The 19,721-nt window shown below is 41.2% G+C and overlaps 2 protein-coding genes across 4 annotated transcripts in view; one reads left to right on the plus strand and one right to left on the minus strand.

Moving 5' to 3' along the window:
• ITGBL1 (integrin subunit beta like 1) overlaps positions 1 to 7,026 on the minus strand; it is a 128,374-nt gene extending 121,348 nt beyond the window's left edge. Inside the window, exons 1-2 of the mRNA XM_054627869.2 lie at positions 6,489 to 7,026; positions 5,001 to 5,212 (exon numbers count right to left, since the gene is read on the minus strand). Coding sequence (XP_054483844.2) covers positions 5,001 to 5,212; positions 6,489 to 6,562 — 286 coding nt within the window. The 5' untranslated portion in view covers positions 6,563 to 7,026. The remainder of the gene's footprint in view (positions 1 to 5,000; positions 5,213 to 6,488) is intronic.
• An 8,588-nt stretch (positions 7,027 to 15,614) lies between these two features.
• Positions 15,615 to 19,721, plus strand: part of NALCN (sodium leak channel, non-selective) — a 228,482-nt gene continuing 224,375 nt past the window's right edge. For 2 of the 3 annotated variants that reach the window (XM_077173516.1, XM_054627926.2), the window contains exon 1: positions 15,615 to 15,754. The gene's annotated coding sequence lies outside the window, so the exon portion shown is untranslated. Of the gene's footprint in view, positions 15,755 to 17,362; positions 17,411 to 19,721 lie in introns of all 3 variants that reach the window. The other variant, XM_077173517.1, reaches the window with a different exon arrangement.

Raw genomic sequence — 19,721 nt, forward strand, 5'->3', positions numbered from 1 at the left:
TTGTGTCTAAGCTTCCTCCTGCCTCACGCACCATTGCTATGAACCCGCACACTGCACTTGGAACTACAACAATTGTCAATGTATCAAAGGCTGCTTGATTTTACCTAGATCAGGTACCAAGAGCACAAAGTTGAGAATAATACAGGCTTTAGCTTGTGTTTTTTGTGTCTGCTGGGACCTCAAGCACTTAGCAAGGAAATGAACCTGCAATGAGGTCTATGCTATCACGATTTCACTTCTTCTAGAACCCGAGGAACCTGTTTTGAGATGAATATGGATGCTATTATCACACCTACACACCCCTGCTCTGGGAGGAAAAGTCACAAAATGCCAAGTTCTGAAGTCTGGACTAAAGCAAACTAGGTCAGAGCAGAACTGCAACCTCCATTTTCGTCAGTAGCCTCCTGCCCTATTTTTAACTTGATCTTTTAAGGAGGCTTTGTCTCCAATGGCCAGGTGTGCCACAGTTGAATCTTTGCAAACATGGCCTCTGACAGAGAAGAGGCTTATACCTGTTCTCAAAATCCAGGGCTTTGAATTTCACTTTGGATCAAATGGCAATCAATGCAGGTCACAGGCTGACTTTTCTTCACACTTTTAGCAAGAAATGCTGCTCAATGAACAATCAGCGTGTCAGACCTCCCTTCGGTATGAATACAAAAGCACATTTGTTAGAGCCTTTCCAGCTCAACTTCGATAGCTCTGCCTGAAGACACTATTCAGTTTCTGTGCAAAGAGCAGTCCTCAGCCCAAAATGTTCACCAAATTCCATCTTCAAATTCCTAACTCTCTCAAACTGCTATATAGTACCATACATCCAATAAACTTCCATGGATGCATATGTATGTATTATATTAATACTTCATTTTGGATTTCTACATCTATTCCTTGTCAATTTAATTTTTCACTTGTGTTCTCTATATAGTTTAAAACCTTACAGACCAGGAAATAATGACACTTAAATTCTTTTGTCCTTCGTGTTATGCATGATAATACCTCTGTTTGCAAAAACCGATGACTAATGCCAGCATTATACTGCTGAGCTAGTATTAAAATAGGTACAGCACCCACAGCTTTGGAGAAAGAAACAGAAAAAATCTTTCATTGACCTGAAAAACAGCAAGTTCCACAGCAACTGCTTATGGAAAATCAGACTGGGCCATCATTTTTCAGTAGGTGCAAAAGGTACTTCAGTTTGGAAGAAAAATTATTCATAAAATCTTAATAACTATGAAAAAAACCAAAGATAACAAATACAGTTCTGAGCAAAGACAAGCCTTCTTCATGTGTTGCTGCCTATATTGTCACCAAATTGTATCTGTCTTGTCATCTCACCTACTACAAACAGTGCAATCATACATGTCCCAGCTGACAGTTCTTGTGGTGCATTCTCTAAGAACATCTTAAGTGTTCCCACTTCAGTTGGCCAAGGAAATCTATGCTTAGTTTAGTTTTTCATTAACTGCAGACACAGTAAAAAATTAAAAAAAAACAATAAAAGAATAAAAAAACCCAAACCGACCAACCAACCAAAACAAAACAAAACAAAAAAAAAAAAAACAAAATCCCAAATGAACAAACAAACAAACAAACAAAACCCACAAAAAATTCACTAAAATGCATTTTCCACTATACTGCAAAAACCCCGCAGAGCAATAGGTATCAAGCAGTGATGTGACAGGAATTAGTCCTGTATTCCTCTTTCCCTTGCACACAATATGGGCTCCACTTATGCTAAGAAAGCCTGAGGCAATATGCAACTGTCTGAGGTCAGAACTACTATCTGCAAAAAGACAGCAACAAGTATATTGTCTCTTCTGAATGAAGCATAAATCTTTTGGGGATCTGATTGTTTTTTATTCAGTCTGCCTCCTCTTAGCTCATCTCCCTGAATATCAGTAACAAAAGACAAAATAAAGATGTCCCTGACATTGCAAAGAGAATGACAGGACAGTATCTACTTGATTTCCTCTACACCCCATGATATATAAAGCAAATAAAAAGGTCAGGAGGAGGACTGGAGACTTAGTGATTCAGATCACACACAGTACTTGTTTTCTCTCTTTGTTTCTGACTCTATGAGGGATCATCTGTTACTTTATCAATCCCAGTGGGATAAAAGGCAAGAAAATTATTTGAACTCCCTCTAAAGCACCTGGAATCATAATGGGAGAGAAATACAGCAAAGTCTCAAGGGAAAATAAAAGGACAGCAACATTTAAATCTGTTCTTCTTCATTACTCATGGCATAATCTCTTTCCCATTTTTATAAAAGGTTTATTAGAAAAAGCAAATCAATCAGATGGATAGCTGACATTTTCTTTACCTTCAGGCCTTCTCTCTCCAGAATACGATTGTTCAATAACTGGTGCAGAAAGAGGATCTGACACAGAAAGTGCCTTTAAGATAATGAGCTGCATATTGAGCAACTTAATCTTTTGTTCAGCTTGGGACATGCAAGGGAAGTGGCGGTATGTCTGAGTTGACTGGCAGGGAAACACAGCTATCTTTGGCACTTGTGACTCAAACAACTCCGCCTGTCCATCTCTGAATATGAACATCACTGGTGATCAGACATCAGTCACTTGAAAAAGGACTCACTCTGGCAGCTTGAAAAGTAGCGTGTTTTAAACAGCATTAACCTCAAATACCATGCCTTTCTAGAGGGATGTTGAAAGAGTGTCTAGAAGTTCTCCATGTGGTACCAGTCAGCAGTTACTGCTGTTGCTAATGTCAGGAGAGATCCACAATTGAAAGGGACAGCAAATATCAAAATAAAAATATGAAAAAGAAACAGATATAGAACTGCAGAAAGACATTATGGCTATTCACTTAGAGGAAACACAACTTCATCATTAAGTCAAAAAATGGCCTAAAAATGCAAAGAAAGAGAAATATGTCATGCACTGAAAATTGGCCTGGTGATGTAATGTTAAGAAACATTACTGGATGCAGTTCACTGAATAGCTGGGTAAGGGAAAATATTATTCATACAACCTAAGTTCCAGTCTCTTGCCTAGAGTTATCCTAGATCTGACCTTCTTTTCTATGCTCCCTTCCTCCCACATACACACAATTTCAGTGACTAAAAACATGGTGGAAAAATGAAGAGGGCAACAAGCACAGCCTGAAAGGAGGTGCTTCACCAACTGGATCCCAGCTCTGGAGGAGTTACCTGGGGCTGCTCTCCTGCATTACTGGGCAGCCCTGGAATGCAACAAAGTCAGCTGGATTTTTAGCATAATTGTCGATAAGCCCAAACGAAGAAAGCTAAACTCCTGTACCCTTCACAGTTGTTTCCCTCCCCAGGACTTTGTACTGAATTTTTTACTACTTTTTTTTTTTTTCCAGAAGAGAGAATTCAAATTATCTCACATCTCAGTGATAACATGGTAACACGGCTTCAATACTCCAGCTAGGAGTGACAAAGTGACAAGTACAGAAAATCGTTTTTAAAAAAACATTTAATCACTTAGCATTCACATCTTTGAACTGCAGCATGAAGTGCTACCCAAAAGCTAAATATTAAGAGATCTCTTGGCTCTGTTTATTCTGTGAGCACACTATACCACCAAAGACCTTTCAAAACTTGCAGCCACTGTTCATGATATTAACAGGAACATGATGGTGGAATTTACAGTAGAATATTAAAATTGAAGGAGCTTTCAGTTTCCCTTTATGCAATTAACCCAGCAACAACAGCAAGCACTTTGAAATAACAGTACCAATCAAAAAATTCATGTTTGGGACAGCAAAGCAGTGAAATGCTATGATATTTCTTATGTAGGGGGATTTAATACTGCTTACTGCAGAGTCTATGAATCAGTTTCTCTACAGAACTCTAAAGCCACAGGTGCCAAATATAAATCTTTTTCTCATAATCCCATTCTTGGTCTTTTCATGTTATTACTGGACTTCCTGCATAAATTGTTGCTAAAGTAAGTTTGGTCCTTTTTCCTACAAAATTTGCCAAACCAAATGCTGGAATGCATTTGTATTGTCCTCTTACTAGAAGAATTTCTGTAACATTCCCATTGACCTAATTGCAGGTTTTGGCCTGAAAAGATGACACGTTTCTGTGAATCTGGTAAAGATGTTGAAACAGGGATAGTAGAAATGAAGTACCCTTCTGGCCCCTTTCATCAAGCTCCAGGCTGAATCCCCTTAGGAATGTGATGGCATTTCTTTTCCCTGCTTTTTTCTAAAATCCTATTCTAAGCTGCTTAAAAAAAAAAAAAAGAAAGAAAAAAAGAAAAAAAGATGAAAATCTGACCAAAATAACCCAGAAACTTAAGTAAAGACAGCTGGAAAGATGAAAGAGCGATAATGCTTAGATGTAAACCAAGCGACATGTTCCAACAACTGGAAGGAACTAAATTTTGTCCCAGAAATGTATGTTATTAAAGAATACAGTGTCAGCGGGGAAATCCCTGAAACCACAATACAATTACATTGTTTTAAGTCTTTATTTGGAAAGTATTATCATTACTTAGAGAAAAACAGAGTTTTCATGTTTATATAGCAAATATGAGTGTGGTACATCTTACAGTAAGTCTTTTTTTTTATAGCAGAAGAAAAAAATAATAGTCACTGGACAAAACTGATTCTTTGTAAATAGTTTAAAGCCAAGGTAGATACCATAAGCCATCATTAGGCAAGCAATTCAAATGAAGAAATATATAAAAATGTGATCAATATTACATACTATATTAGACTTAAAATATAGTTTGCAGAGCCTCCAACCTAAAGCAACTTCTGCTTTTGCCCCTGATGCAGATCGATCTTGCTCAAAGCTAAGTCCCATTTTATGGCAGACACAGTGCCTGTAACTTCCATCCTTTAATCTGGTAAAATCCTTGGATGTGCCCACAATTCCATTTAGAGTCACATTTCAGGGACCCATATATAATCATGTCTCCACTGTATCAGTGTGCTGTGTTCCTGGTTTTAACATATACTCCTAATTTCCTAAACTTCTGTCACCGTCAGGGCTTCCTTACCTGTGCAGATTTTCCCGTCGTAGGTCTCGCACACCCAGTCGTGGCACTCACAGAGGGGACCGTAGTATTTGCCAGACTCGGTCACTTGGCAGATGCAGACTCCACACTCGCACCTGCCTCTGTCACTGCACAGCTTCCCCCCTGGGACACGGCACCTGAGCTCCGACTCAGCCCGGGACAGCCGGCAGGAAGCAGGGATACCCAAAGCGCTCCTGTGGGGGACAGCAAACTGAATGAGCTGCGGTCAAAGCCAGGGGCTGCAGCTCAGAGCCAGTGAGAGCTTGGCTCATTTCAGACCACCCTCCTGTCACTGGCCTCAGTCAATACACAGAATATTGTTCTTACCACCTCTTCAGCTATGGTTGCAAATTATTACTTGTCTCAAATCACCCAGTTTTTTTTGTTTTCATCAGAAACCTCATTGCTACCCGCAAGAATGCTTATACTTTATTTTACTTACCTTTTTAACTACATTGGCCTCATCTACTTTCCCATCAGGCACATATGCACAGACACTTAGGGTTTGATTATCCATCATGAACCATTTTGATCTTAATTACTTCAAAAAGTTTAGAGATGCCATATACATCCAAACATCTGGGTAGCATAACAGAAATATATATCATACAGCACACTTAAGGTTGATTTAATAAAATATGTTTGCCAAAGTAATCCTTCTGGTTGTCAGACATATATGATCCATGCTTCCAATGGAAGAGGAAACCAAAGTAATCATGGCTTTCCACACAATACTGTAGGTTCTGGCTGTGGTTTTGGTAAAGGCAGCAAAATCCAATTCTAGATCCGTACATTTGCAGCTCTGCATGCAATTGTACCATGCACCAGAGCACGTGGGGATCACGACTTTCAGGACATACTCAGGGAAAATCACACTTTGGCTCATCAGGACCTGAATCATAGGAAAAACATAGGCAATCATAGGCTGCTTAGGCCAAAAACAGGTCTTCACAATGCTAAGGAATACTGAAGATGGAGATGAAAAGAACCTGCCCTTCTCAGAGAGCAGATTTTGCAAGGCTCTGGAGCAAAGGAGGCACTGGCCTTAGGAGTCAGTGTGTGCTGGCTGTGGTGGAGGTGGAGAGTGAAGGGCAGCGCACCTCACTGTGCCCCCACACCAAAGTGCAGCAATAAGCAGGGTTCTGCGGTTAGGGTGTTTGCTCCACTCAGGCAACAGAATCTGGGGAGTGTGGGTGTAAAGAGTTATCACTAGCCAGCTCTTCTCCCTTCACTGCTTTCAGTGTGCATTTTGGGTATCAAATGCATCGTTGCCAATAACTCTGCAGTCTGCACATGCCCTTACCTACTGAGGCTCCCAGTGACTCAGAGCGCTTCCCTCAGCGTCACCTTTAAGGAGGCAGAGGAAGAGCCAACAAAGTGCTCCACCGCTCCCTCCGCAAGCCCAGCTTCCACACTCCGGGCACCTCAAAGTCAGCCGCACCCCCCGTGAGAGCTGAGAGCCGCACTTACCGCAGGGCCGGGGGCCCGGCCGGCAGCGCGGGGCCCAGCAGCAGCAGCAGCCCCAGCAGCCCCGGTGCGAGCATGCTGAGAGCTGAGCCGAGCGCACCTGGCGCGGACGGACGGGCGGACGGACGGGCGGACAGAGGCAGCAGGCGCGCGGAGAGCTGCGCGCTGGACAAGCCCGGCTCCAGCGCTGCTCCCGCCGTGCTGCAGTGGCTCTGATTAGCTGCCTGGAAGCGGGATTTGGGCAGCACTCTGGGAAGGAGGCCGGTGCCAAACCCCGAAGTTTACAGTCTAGGCAGGGAAGTAATTAGAAACAGTTGCGCAGCCAGATGGTTTATTTTGATGTTTTAAAAGTGGCCCGTTCACAGATGTGAAGGAACTGTCTCATTCTCAAAGTAGAGGCACCGTAAGTATTTGAGGTATGTGTATCCCCCTGTCCTTTGACAGACGGCTGCTTGGGATAATCTGTGAAACTTGTGCTGACCGGGAGACAGGAGCGGCGCTGCCCAGCTGCAGCATCCCTGCCTGCCTGCCTGCTGGAGCACCTCCCTGGCGCCTGCCTCCCCAGGTCCGTCCCTTCCCTCCCTAGCCTGAGGTCACCTGCTGACGTCACAGCGCCGTGCGACGCTGCAGGCTGCCAGCCCGCACCAGCATGACTGACTGCACATTAAAAGTATTATTAGTTTGCCATTTCCTAATGCCTTATTAAAACACAGTCCAATACTTCATCTCAGCAGTGGGAGATTTTTGAATTGCTGTAAAACTAAGCTAAAAGGAAGGATAGTCTCTCCAAATGAATCAACTTTGGCAGATATGGCCACGTGCTCTTTATGCTGCAGAAAAGTTTTAGATCCCTCTGGCTGTCCTGGGAATTTGCTGTTTGCCTGATGCCTCCCTGTGATGGAAAGCTATTAAAGAAATAAACTTTGACCACAAAAGAAGATAAGTTATAGGTGTCCTAGTCTGCACACACACACATGCATTTTTAAAGCAGGCAGCTGAAAGGTTTCACTGGTTTTGAAGCCTGTATTGGAGATTAAAGCCCTCAGTACCTTCCTCAGAATGAAAAACTCTTGTTTTAATTTCATATTAAGTATCTAAAATACCACAGATTATACTGTTCCAGAAAACATCTTAAGATTTAGTTAAAATTCTGACTCAGAGGCTGTCGTTCCTATGAGTTTAAGTGGGTGTCTTACATTTTACATAGTGAACTCAAGGCTGCAATTCACAGCATTCCTGCTACCATAACTAGTTCTGCTAGTTATATTTCTGCAAAAAAAAAAAAAAAAAAGAGCATCAAGCATTTGACTTTGTTCTGCTGGCCTTATATATGACAAAAGAACCTTTAAAATCTAGTTTGGGGCCTGTTTTCGGTCAAGTGCCCACTTAACTGGAGGATAAAACTTTATCGAAATTCAAAAGAAGAGACTGGACAAAATCTGCTCTTGCATATTTGTTAACATATATTATTAGTCCCTGAAAATATACAGGTTAAAGGAAAAAATTATTCCAAAATCTGCTCTTGCATATTTGTTAACATATATTATTAGTCCCTGAAGATATACAGGTTAAAGGAAAAAATTATTCCAGTGGACTATTAAAACACAAGACTTTTGTCATATTTTAGTAAGTTATGTTGAAATTGTGAAGTGCAACTGCCTACTCCTAGTGTACTACCTTCTTTATGACACGTAACTTTACCTTAAGATACAAGCAAGGAGAATTAGGATGTAGAAAAATCTAAAAGCCCCACATACAGCTGTTGCAAACCAAATCTATTTTTTACCAGTTTTGTTGCCCTTTATAGTGTATTTCATATTGCAAGTGTGTTAAAATGTTTTCTCAAGCAACACAAATCATAAAAATCCTGTATTGAGTGATCTGTTGGCTTCAGTCCTGTGAATGTTTACAGTCCTGCTAATCCCATGTATTTGACTTACTTTGATGAATCTAGTAAAAAGGGAAGTAATATTGGCAGGCAAATCAATAAATATTTATTTCTGACAGTCCTTGAACTTTGAAGTCCATGCTTAATGCAGCATTATGTGTTCTATCTGTGTGATAGTTTTTGAAATGTATTTATAATGCTGCAGTAAAAAAATATTCATAAATTAAGACCCTTTGGATTACAGAAAAGAGCACTTTTAAGAACAATGTGATTGTCAAAAATTGTACTGCCTGAAGTCTCAATTTAGAGAAGAATAAAGAGAAAGCTTTGCATTTTAAACAATAGTAATTCCCTTTTAGCACTAAATTTATCTTTAATCCACAACTTTAAAGGCTGCCATCTGTTCATCTTCCTCCTTTTTCCCTGAGCAGACTGTTGCTGACAGGTATTCAGAAGACTTTCAAGCAGACTACAAACTATAACTTCATATGTACGGGGAGAAGACATTCACCATGGTATGATGAACTTATCACTGTCTTATTTTTTTTACATCTGTCATGTTTTGAAGAAATACACACCTTTTTGCTGTGGACTTTTCAAATTTGGAGAAGGCATACTTATACAGTCGAAGGATGCAATATTCAAAATGTGTACCTAGAGCTTAAACTTAATAAATGCTTTCATGTGTACCTGTCTCTAATACAATATCTCAGTGCTCCCTTAATAGATTTTTGACCTTTTCTTAGATTATTTTTTAATCATTTAAGCCTAGAATATTTTTATTCATGCATGTATAAACATGTGTAAAGTGTGTATATACATATTTATATATACACATATATGATGTGTATGTATTCAGGAGCTAATTGGCTTCCAAACAGGCTGTAAATTCAATTTAAAAGGAGTCAGTCTCTTTCTAAATGGGAACCTGACATGTCTTGAAAACTGTTCACTTCCTTTCAGCCACTCCTGTACACAACCCTAAGGAACTTTTTTCTCTACTGGATAACATACACCTACAAGAAGAACAGCAGTTGTAAAACACAACTTTTCCTATGTATTGGAGTTTCATACTAAGGCTCTAGACCTGCAGGTGCTTGGTAAATGTATAGTTTACAAGTGGTAATGCCACTTCTTGCAGAATAAAAGTAGAAAAGAGAAAGTCAACATATTGCTGATGAGGAGAAGCTGGAACACACCTGCTAATACTAAACAGCCACTTCAAAATAGGCAACAGGTTTAAATAATACTTGTCAGACTTAAAATTACTTCAAATAAAGACATGTAATTAAAAAAATAGGTGGTGTTAAGCACACTTACACTTGAACCTCATTTTTAAAGTGTTTCCCTGTTACTGTTCTTCATAAAAGTTTGCAGGATTAGGTAGAGAGATAAGGATAATCTCTAATCTTTTCCCTGCAATTTTATTGACCAGCAGAGGAATCAGTAAGGTAATTTCCTATCCAAACTGGTGAAGGCTATTTTTGTGATTTCATAGTCTTCTGAACTGTGTAAAAACTAAGCTGCAAGCCTGGGAGTTAAAACAAGATAATTCATAGGCAGTGATTTCTTTTTTAAAGGCAAACAATATCTTAACTTTAATTTTGCCAGAATTGTTTTTATAATAAATCAAATAAGAATAATATTTTTTAAAAAGGGGAAAAAAAGATAAAGCTATTTTACTCTAAGAGTGGCCTCATCCTGGAGCAGAATGCTCAGCAATGTTCACCCCTGGACATAGTCAAAAGCCATCTGGACAGGGTTTGAACAACATGCTTTAGGCTGTCCTGCTCTGGGAAGGTAGGTTAGACTAGGCCATCTCCAGAGATCCTTTCCAACCTCAAATATTCCATAATATTCCATAATTCTATGACGCTGATGGCATAATGTGCTATTGAACAAGGTTTGATTCAGTTTGGAGTGGCAGATGGACTCTGTCAACTCCTTTATTACAGCCTTTATTACAGTGAACATTTTAATTTTGTTGTCACTTAATAAAGCCCTCAGCTTTGCAAAACACATTCCATGCCATTCTTGAAGATTTTCTTTTTAAGAAAACAAATCAAAATGCTCATAAAGTGAACAGTTTAAGCTTTAAAAAATGGAAACCATCAAGATCTGTCAAATATTCCTCCTGGGTTTCCATTGAAGTCATTTTAGTAACAGCATGGGTTTGTAAGAGTGGAGACTGAAGCATTCAAATGTAGAGGCATTCAGTTACATCAAAATTTCCTAAAATTAACCAGAAGTTGAAAATCCCACATATCAAGCAATTAGTGTTTCTCCACAAAATGTGGAACGAGGAGAATTTTAAGTGTCCAGTGATTCTTCTTTAAGTGTCCAGTGCAAAATATACAATCACTAAACTAGGTGGCTGTAAAGATCTAATGCAAACCACTTAATTAGCCATGAAGCAAAAAGTTAACTAAAATCTGTCTGAATTGAAGAGTTCAGAAATGCATGCAACTGTTGAGAGTCATCGCTGTGCTGGTCAATGCCATCCCTGGAAGGGAGCAGGAGACAGACTACACCAGAGCTGCACAGAACTGAAAACCTTGTGTTAATTTTGCTGACATGACATGGAATCTGGGACAGCTGATGGTGTCACACAGGGAATACAAATAGCTTTTGGAGTTACAGGATCAAGGTTAGAACAAGATAAAAGCTGAGCTGGTCTGAATGTAGCTGGCCCAAACAGTACAGAATATAAGCTACCCAAACAGTTCATAGGCCAACATTAATCAAGATGTTATTTTGTTATACTCTAGGGTAAAACCTTAGCTTACTCCTTCATGCCTCAGTTAAAACTTTAAATAGCTGGTAGGTCTTTTGTCTTTTGTTTTGTTCAGTGTTTGCTAGTGAATTCCCCTACACAGCAATAATACCCTGCTTTTACAGAGGCTTTAAGGAAGCAGAAGATATTTCAGCATGCTCTTGCAAGAAAGCCCAGAAACAACAGTGCATTTTAAAAGCCAGTCTACTGCGTTCTTAACTATTTAGCATTTATTTCAGAAAGCAATTAAAGCTCTATCATAAGCTGAGCTAACAGTAATAGTGAAGACTCCAAGAAAGGAAATAAAAGGCATAAAATTTTTCACCATAAATTATTACTTTATGTTCAATTTGTGACTTATTTCTTAAAGGAACAAGGTTTCTTGATGTTGGGAGTCTTCAAAAATCGGAAATAGTGTGAAAGACTATCTTGTTTGTGATCCTTTTAGCTAGTTTCTTGAATAAGTTATAATGAAGGATCATTCTCATCATTTTGATCAAAGAGCTGTTCTTAAGGACAGCAAATTTAAAAAATGGATGCTGCTGACTTCTTCAGGGCAGAACTGTAGTAACTCAGGTTGAGTGCCTAAATTAAACACATGCACACCAGATTCTCCAGGGCAACAGAAACCATCTTGTATGGCTTCAATGCTCTGTCTTGCACTGCTTGCTGTTAAACCAAACACGAAGATGAGACAGAAATTAAGAAAAAGGAAGTGTGGGAAAACACTGTACCTACTGAAAGCAAACTAATTCTACAGTTAGCAGTGGACTTCAGACTCTCCTTGAGATGTGAAATTAAGAAAACCATACTCCATGTCCTTTATTATAGTTGATCAATGTTGACACGTCACAGACACTCAAGAATGACAGTTTTTAACCCATCCAATCAAAGTTACTCATGAGCATTAACTGAGTTTCTCTCGCTGTCACTTGCCTGATGTTGCTCTGTGACCATTTCTGTTACGGTTACAGGCTTCTGAGTGAAACCACCAGGAACCAGAGCCATAAAGGGATAGGTGGAAGCAAACTGGGCTGCTCAGCTCATCTGATTCACGTGGGGCCCCAATAACACCAGGGTGCTGCTCAGCATGTGCAGAGCAGGACTTCAGACTAAGGGAGAAATTTGTGGTAACCACCATTAAGATGACTAAGGACTTGGGCACCCTAAGGCTAAAGAGAAACAGGCAGGAATTTAGCAGGTTTTGACTTGTATCCTATGCCAAAATGATTAAATCTTACTTTGGGTCTGAAGTTTAATTCTGAATTGCTAAATGATATTTTGTGACCTTTTTTAAAAGCTCAAGCATAATTTCAAAATTAATATTTCATGAATTCTTTTAGTAATTGTAGACAGTCTGAAATCTGATCAAGTACTGTGCTCTTTCATAAGTGGTAAATCAAATTCCAACAATGGCAATCCCAGTAAGATCAGCTCTTTGGGATGTTTTTAAAATTTGTTTACATTACTGTTCAGCTATTTAACAGATACTTAGGGAAAGTAAGGACAATAAAGCAAATAAAGTTCAAATAAATTCAGAAATAAAACCAGGGCTTGAGAGAATTTGGCTTGAATCCAAATTCTGTAAGGAAACATGTAGAATAAATAGATGCTTTGAATTCCTCCCCCCACCACGTTTTTTTGGGGTTTCTTTTTGGTTGTATTTCCAGATTATGTTACAGAAATGAAAGTTACAGGTAAGATTGAAAATTCTCCCCTTGAATACTCAATGCAAGTCCCCAGAATTTTCTTCTAAATGGACATTCTGCCATGGCCAATTTCAAACGTGTTGAAGTTTGAAGGATGAATAGGGAAATTCCTTTATCTGGTCTTGATTTGTAGAGATGAGAGGTAAATCTTTACTAAGAAATATCTTTCCTTTTGACCTATTTAACATTACTGTAAAGTAATGTGGTAAGATTAAGTCCCAAATTCTGTCTTTATGTTTATGGCTTGCTTTGTAGGTCAGTGTGAATTTCCTAAATCAGAATTAAAACAGACTTCAGCCCTAAATATTAGACATTGTTACAGACTTTAAAGGACTAACAGGTTTTTTGCAAAATTATATCAACTTTTTAATAGATATTTAAGTTTTATCCTCACATGCCTCCTATACACCACTCAAGTATGAAAATGTTCATGCTTTTCAGATGTGTGCCACATCTGAAAGTAAATTTGTGGTTAAATAGCAAAGCAAGAAAGGGCTTTTCCTTGCAAACAGAAGACCTTCACCATCTGCACAATTCTGTGAATGGAAGACTACTGTTTCACCTTTGCACACAGGCAGCTACATCAAGGTATCAAGGGCTAAACCTTTCTTCCAGCATTAGCATCATCTGATGCCAGTTGTGCTCAAGACAGGCTGTCAGAGAGAATCCAGTCTTCTGCTGAAAGTGTGGGTTCCCATTAGCAGCTCGTGCTCCACAGAGTAAGGGCAGGTAGTAACAATATGTTACCTAACACAACACCAGAAGTGCCAAATACATAAGGAAACACGTATTCTATCTAATACAAACCACATGTAGGGAAATGAATCCCTTCTTTTTGGGAACTCATTAACCAGTATCTAAATTACTGCAGCATATCTTGAACCCCTCCAACACATGACAGATGCTAATATGTGAATTCAGTGGCAGGCCACCAAGGAGGTTGGAATTGGAGCACGTGCTCCATGAGGAGAGGCTGAAGGAGCTTGCTTTTTCAGCCTGAAGGAAGGATGGCTTTGGGGGCACCGAGGAGCAGTCTGCCAGATTATATGAGGAAGCCATCAAGAGGACAAAGCTGGGCAATTCCCAAGGGTGCATTGCAGGAGGAGAGACTGCTGACAAGGGAGGGTCCAAAAAAAAATCTTTCAGCATGAGGACGGTCCAGTACAGAAACAAGCTTACCAGGGAGGCTGTGCTGTGTCTGTCTTGGGAGGCTTTCAAGACCCAACTGGATAAAGCCCTGAGCAAGCTGGTGTGATCTCATCTCTGAGTCTGGTTTAAGCAGATCAGTCAGACCAGATGGCCTCCTGAGGTCCCTTCCAACTGGAAAATTGTTCTATCGAGAATTATTTTTCAGAGGCCAGTATATCCATAGGAAAAATGTTACACAAAGTCACATCCGCTGGCAAATGTTGATTTCTTTTGTTTAGCTATAGCTGCAACATTTCACTGTTTGCAACTGTCAGTTTTCATTTATGAGATGCTATCACCAACAGCAAAATGCTGCCTAGCAACTTATTCCAAATAATGAAATGTTAAGTGGGGAGGAAGAGACAAAATAGGAAGAGTATTATTTGTCAGCACATTTATTCTTAAATTGTTTTGCTTTACAAATTTTTTCTCATGAAACATCAGCTGACTGCTATCAAAAACTGCAAACACTAAAATTAGGTGCTTAAATTCACTGGAATTGCTAATGCTGGTAATACATGTAAGTACTGCTGGCAGGACTGCATCTGTAATCCTGAGGCCAACTCCCTAACTGGCTTATTAGTTTTGGTTGCCAGCATCAAATAGATATAATTTAAAGGAACCTAATACAATTTATGCCATACACTTTCCTTCAGCTTTCTGGGGTATTTTGCTAAGGGCTTTGTCTTTTGAATCTTATTCCACATCTCTACCATCTCCAGAAAGTTATAGGATCACATTCCCCACCATACATTTTCATTTAAACATAAATTTTCCACAAATTTACTTTTTTTTTTTTTTCTTATTTGTGCAAGAAGATAAAATACAGATTGGAACATGTCAACCTGATTTACAGAAACAATTTTCCAAGTATTTCTTCATGTGTTTATTTGTGGTATCTTTTTCATACAATCATTTAGGCTGGAAAGACCCCTAAGACCATCTCGTCCAACAAGTGAAGATATTTTAATGAATTTTTTTTTCCCTGTGGAGCTCGAGACTGGGCTTTACCATGGCCCTTCAGTAATTTGAAAATTAACTAGACCACCCAGTGAAGTCGGGGCAAAGAAGTGCACCAGCACTATAAAAAGGCCTAAGGTGTACAAATAGGGTTTCTTACCAAAATAAATCACCTATCCTAGCACTTGAAGAGCATAATGAATAAAATGAAGAACAAACCCCAAACCAACCAAGACACAGAAAGGCTGAAGCCCGAACTAGAGCCCTACCAAACTGCCGCAGCAAGTGGCGCCCCGGCGGGCGCTGCTGCTGGCAGAGCGCAGTGCGGGCTCAGCCGAGGGACGGCCCGGCGGGCTCCGGCCCGTGCCGGGCACCCCTCGTGTGTTTCGGGGCGCAGCGAGCACAGTTCCGAGCCGCTGTGGCGGTGTTCTGCGAGACGGGACCGCCGCGGGGATCACCCCCGGCGGCGGGGCCGCTAAGCCACCTCTCTTCGCAGCCGGGTTCGTGAGCACGGCGGGGGTCTGTTTGTTCCGAGGCGCCCGTGCGCGGTCGGCAACGTCTCCTCCGCACCTGCTCCCTCCCCGCCCGCCCCCGCCGCCGTTGCCGAGAGACTGAAAGCGGCCGCCGCCGGGCGGGCCCCGCCGCCCCGATCCATCGCGGAGAGGGCGGCGTGCGAGGCTGGCACAGCACCGCAACGCCCGCACACCCGCGGGGGCCGCTCCCGACCGCGCCATGAAGGGAGATGCTGGCGGTAGGTCGGAGGCGGCGGGCGCGGCTCGCTCCCGCAGCGCGGTGGGGCCCCGCGCCTCCCCGCCCCCCTCCACGGCCCCTCGGTGCCGGCGGCCGCCGCGGCTGTGCCGGGAACGCTGGCGGCTCCCAGGGAAGGGACGGGCGCGGCCAGAGGCCCGCCTGGCTCCGCGGCAGGGGGAAGGGGCGGCGGCGCCCTCCGCATCGCCCGCCCCGGCCGTCCTTCCCGCGCGGTGGGAGGGGGCGCTCCGGGCCGGCGCCGCCGGCCTCCCCCGCGGCCCGGGGCCCTCCGCAGCCTCGTCACTGAGGCAGAGCGGGGCCGTGCGGCCAACAGGCCTCTTCGGGGGGCACTCATTTCATGGGGTGCCTGGGGAAGGGCACGGGGATTGGCACCGCGGAGAGTTCCCTCAGGGGCTGCGGGCTTGGCGTGGTTGGAGGGAGCGATGTACCCAGGCCTGGGCTAAATCTATTTAACGTGCGGTGTCAGTGGTTCGTACATCGAATAGAGGTGCTTAATATTTTTTTGTTATTGACATCTTTTTGTTTTAGTACTCTCAGTAAAATCTGAGACGTATTTCGAGAAAGGGTTAAGGTTTCTTAATGTGCAAATGTGCCTTTTAAGTCAGCTATGATTTGGTAGGTTGCTTGCATCCAGGCAAATATTTACACCGAGGAAACACTAACTAAATGCTGTTTGAGTCTTTTGTGTTTGTCTTAAGCATCATCAATTTCCTGGTTCATTTCATTGTTTGTTTTCATTTCCTTTCCCAGCAGCCCCATTCCACCTGCCCTTTGAGTGATCAACAGAGAAATGATACATATTAACAGTGAACTATCCTCTGCTGCTTGAATCGCAAAGGCTGAAGTTTCTTAACTTCAGGAAGGGGATGAGAAATCACATTTCTTCGAGTTGGTCTAACTGGATGCTAGAAGTCTCCAGCTGTCTTCAAGTATTTACATATACCTTTGGAGACTTGTAGGAACAGTTGGATTTGTTTTCAATTGGTGCATTGTTTTGTTGGTTTTGGTTTGTTTTTCGTTTTGTTTTTGTTTTATCATTTGAGCTTGGTAACTCTCAAAACGGTAACAATTTGTGCTTTAGTCTTCCTGTTTGGTGCATCTGTTTTATATTAATCTGAAATGTGGTCCCCATCACAGTTCATTGAGCTATACCACCTGGAAATATAACTTACTCTGTTTTGACTTATTTCCAGCTCCAGGATACTACTGGTACCATGAGTACTATGTAGATCTGTGTGGCATTCATCCAAACCTATCTTTGAGTCAAATTCATTTTGTGTCTTAAACCTTCACAGTAGAAGATGAGTACTATCACACTGTGTTGTAGGGAGTAATGGGCTGCTGGACCTGGCCCTAGAAGACTTCTACAGATGAGAATGTCTGGTTGAGGCATGAGTAGCTCACGATGAGACAGAGCTGGTTCTGGCTTCTGGGGAGTTTGGTTTCTTCCCCACCTGCCTAGGTATTTAGGAGTTCAGTCTGTTACAAATAAGATGTCCGATGTGTTTTTGAGTAAACTAGAGGTGTTGCATTCAAAAATAGTTTTTACTGCGTTATTAATAGAATGCTTCCATGGTTGGATCTTCTGTAGGTTTTGAACACAAAATCTTCTGGGGATAAAGAGCAAAGTCAGCCTAATGTGAGTGTTACAGGTTGAATCATATTTTCTTTCCCTTTCAACCTTTCTCTCTTCTCCCTTTCATTACCTTCATAGCATCTTTTATTTCAACTGAAGTTTCCTGGATTGGTTAAAAACTGATAAACATCTTGCTTTGCAAAATACCAGTCCTAAATTACAGTTGCAAATTATCTTGATTCTGCTAGGTAATATCTTTTTCCTTTCTCTATTTTCTGTGATATTTTCATCTTTTATCATTGTTTTTGTTTTGTTTTGTTTTTCCCTTCATGGTGAGGACAATCAAGTAGTGAAACAAGTTGCTCAAAAAACCTTCTTTGCTGGAGATTTTCAAGACCACACTGGAGTAACCTGAGTAAACTGCAATAGCCTGGGCTGTCACCAGAGTTGATAATGCTTGAGCAGGAGATATGATTGGAGACCTTCTGAGATCATAGAACCAAATTATGGTTTGGATTGTAAGGGACCTTAAAGATCATCTAGTTCCAGCCCCACTGCTCTGGGCAGGGACAACTTCCACTAGACAAGACTGCTCAAAGCCCTATCCAGCCTGGCCTTGAGTACTGACAGGGATGGGACATCCACAGCTTCTCTGGGAAACCTGTTCCTGTGCCTCACCACCCTCATAGTAAAGAATTTCTTTCTAATATCTAATCTAAACTTATCACTATATATCCTTGTGAAAAGTCCCTCCCCAGGGACTGTAACACCCTTTAGGTACTGGAAAACTGCTCTAAGGTCTCTCTGGAGCTTTCTCCAGGCCAAACAGCTCCAACTCTCTCAGCCTATCTTCATAGGAGAGGTGCTCCAGCCCATCTTTGTGGCCTCCTCTGGATTAATTCCAACAGATCAATGTCTTGTGTTGCACATCCTGGAACTGGGCCCCTGGAGAACCTAGATGGAATCTCACAAGAGCAGAGTTGAGGTCCTTCCAACTTGAACTGGCTTATGATTCTATGAACTCAGTTTTCCTTTCTTTTTTTCTTCCCTCCAAAATAAAGCATTTGCATTCAGTACATAAAGTACCAGAGGTTATGGTGTCACTTCTAGGAACTGCCCTGCAGCAAGGGCATGTCAGTTAGTTTGTTTCAAAGGGAAGATAAGAGGATACGAAAAGAAAAAGTCCTAATTCTGTTTTCAGGACTTCAAGTTTAAGATATATAGGCATTAGATTTTTTTGCAGGCAGTTTCTTAAAGGATAGAAAAGAAAGAATCTGGCAAGGAAAGATGATCTAGAATATATCAGTTTCTTTAATAATTATTTTAGCAAAAAATGTAACAAATCTAAAAGAATATAACAACCATTTATTTTAATTTTCATGTATTTAAATAGTGAGAAGATGGATATACAAGGTTCTAGCATGTAATTAATGATACAACAAAATCCCAGAAACATTAAAATAATCACTTAAGCAGGCATGCTGCCAACCATCTGCCTACAGAGAAGCTCCTTTCCACCCGTGTATCATTCTGGGAAGGAATTCCTTCCTTTAAACCTTGAAAAATTGATCCACAGTACTCAGAGCATGTTACTGAATGTGGGATATTGTAAAGAGAGGATGGGTTGCTCCTTGAATCCACTCAATCAATGACACGGTACTGCCTGTCCCCTTACGTTCACAAAGGGTTAAACACATTTTCCACCTGAACATGGGTTATGCTGCAAAATAAAATTCCAGAACACTGCTCTCTGGTTTTAACCAGCATGATTCTTACTAAGGTTGTTGCTATGTGTCTTTTTGTCAGCAATGGGCTCGTGTATTTATATAAATCACATTGCAGTTGACTGATCTTAGGTCAGCAAATGGTGGGGAGGTAGCTCACAGTCCAAGTGAACTTTCAGAGTAAACCAGCTGTTAAACTGTGCAAATGTATTTGGGAAGGAAATACATTGCCATTGGTGTTTTCTATGTATTTTATATTTTATATGATTGCTGTTCATTCAGTGGCCATCATTATGTTTCAGCATTTTATCAGCCATTCTGACAGTTTAATTGTAGAACTTGGAAAGCTATCATGTTATCCAGTCATGCCAACAACCAGCCTGTTATGGGGAGGTGGAGGGTGCTCACCAGTCTTGGTTTCCACTGAAAAGCAAAAGTTGGCTACTTGTACAGGGAAGTAGCTGCTTCATGCTTGGATGTGTTCCACCTTTGGGATACATGGGGAGTTGGGACTTTGAAATCTGAGCGTGTACCTGCTCTTTTACTACAGAGATCACTTTGGTGTACCTGGATCTCTGTTTTGTATGTAGAAGAAGTGTAGTGGAATGTGATATAAGAATCATTTTAAAAAATCATCTTCTGTTGTCTCT

The sequence above is a fragment of the Agelaius phoeniceus genome, chromosome 2, assembly GCF_051311805.1.
Source record: "Agelaius phoeniceus isolate bAgePho1 chromosome 2, bAgePho1.hap1, whole genome shotgun sequence".
Classification (NCBI taxonomy): Eukaryota; Metazoa; Chordata; class Aves; order Passeriformes; family Icteridae; genus Agelaius; species Agelaius phoeniceus.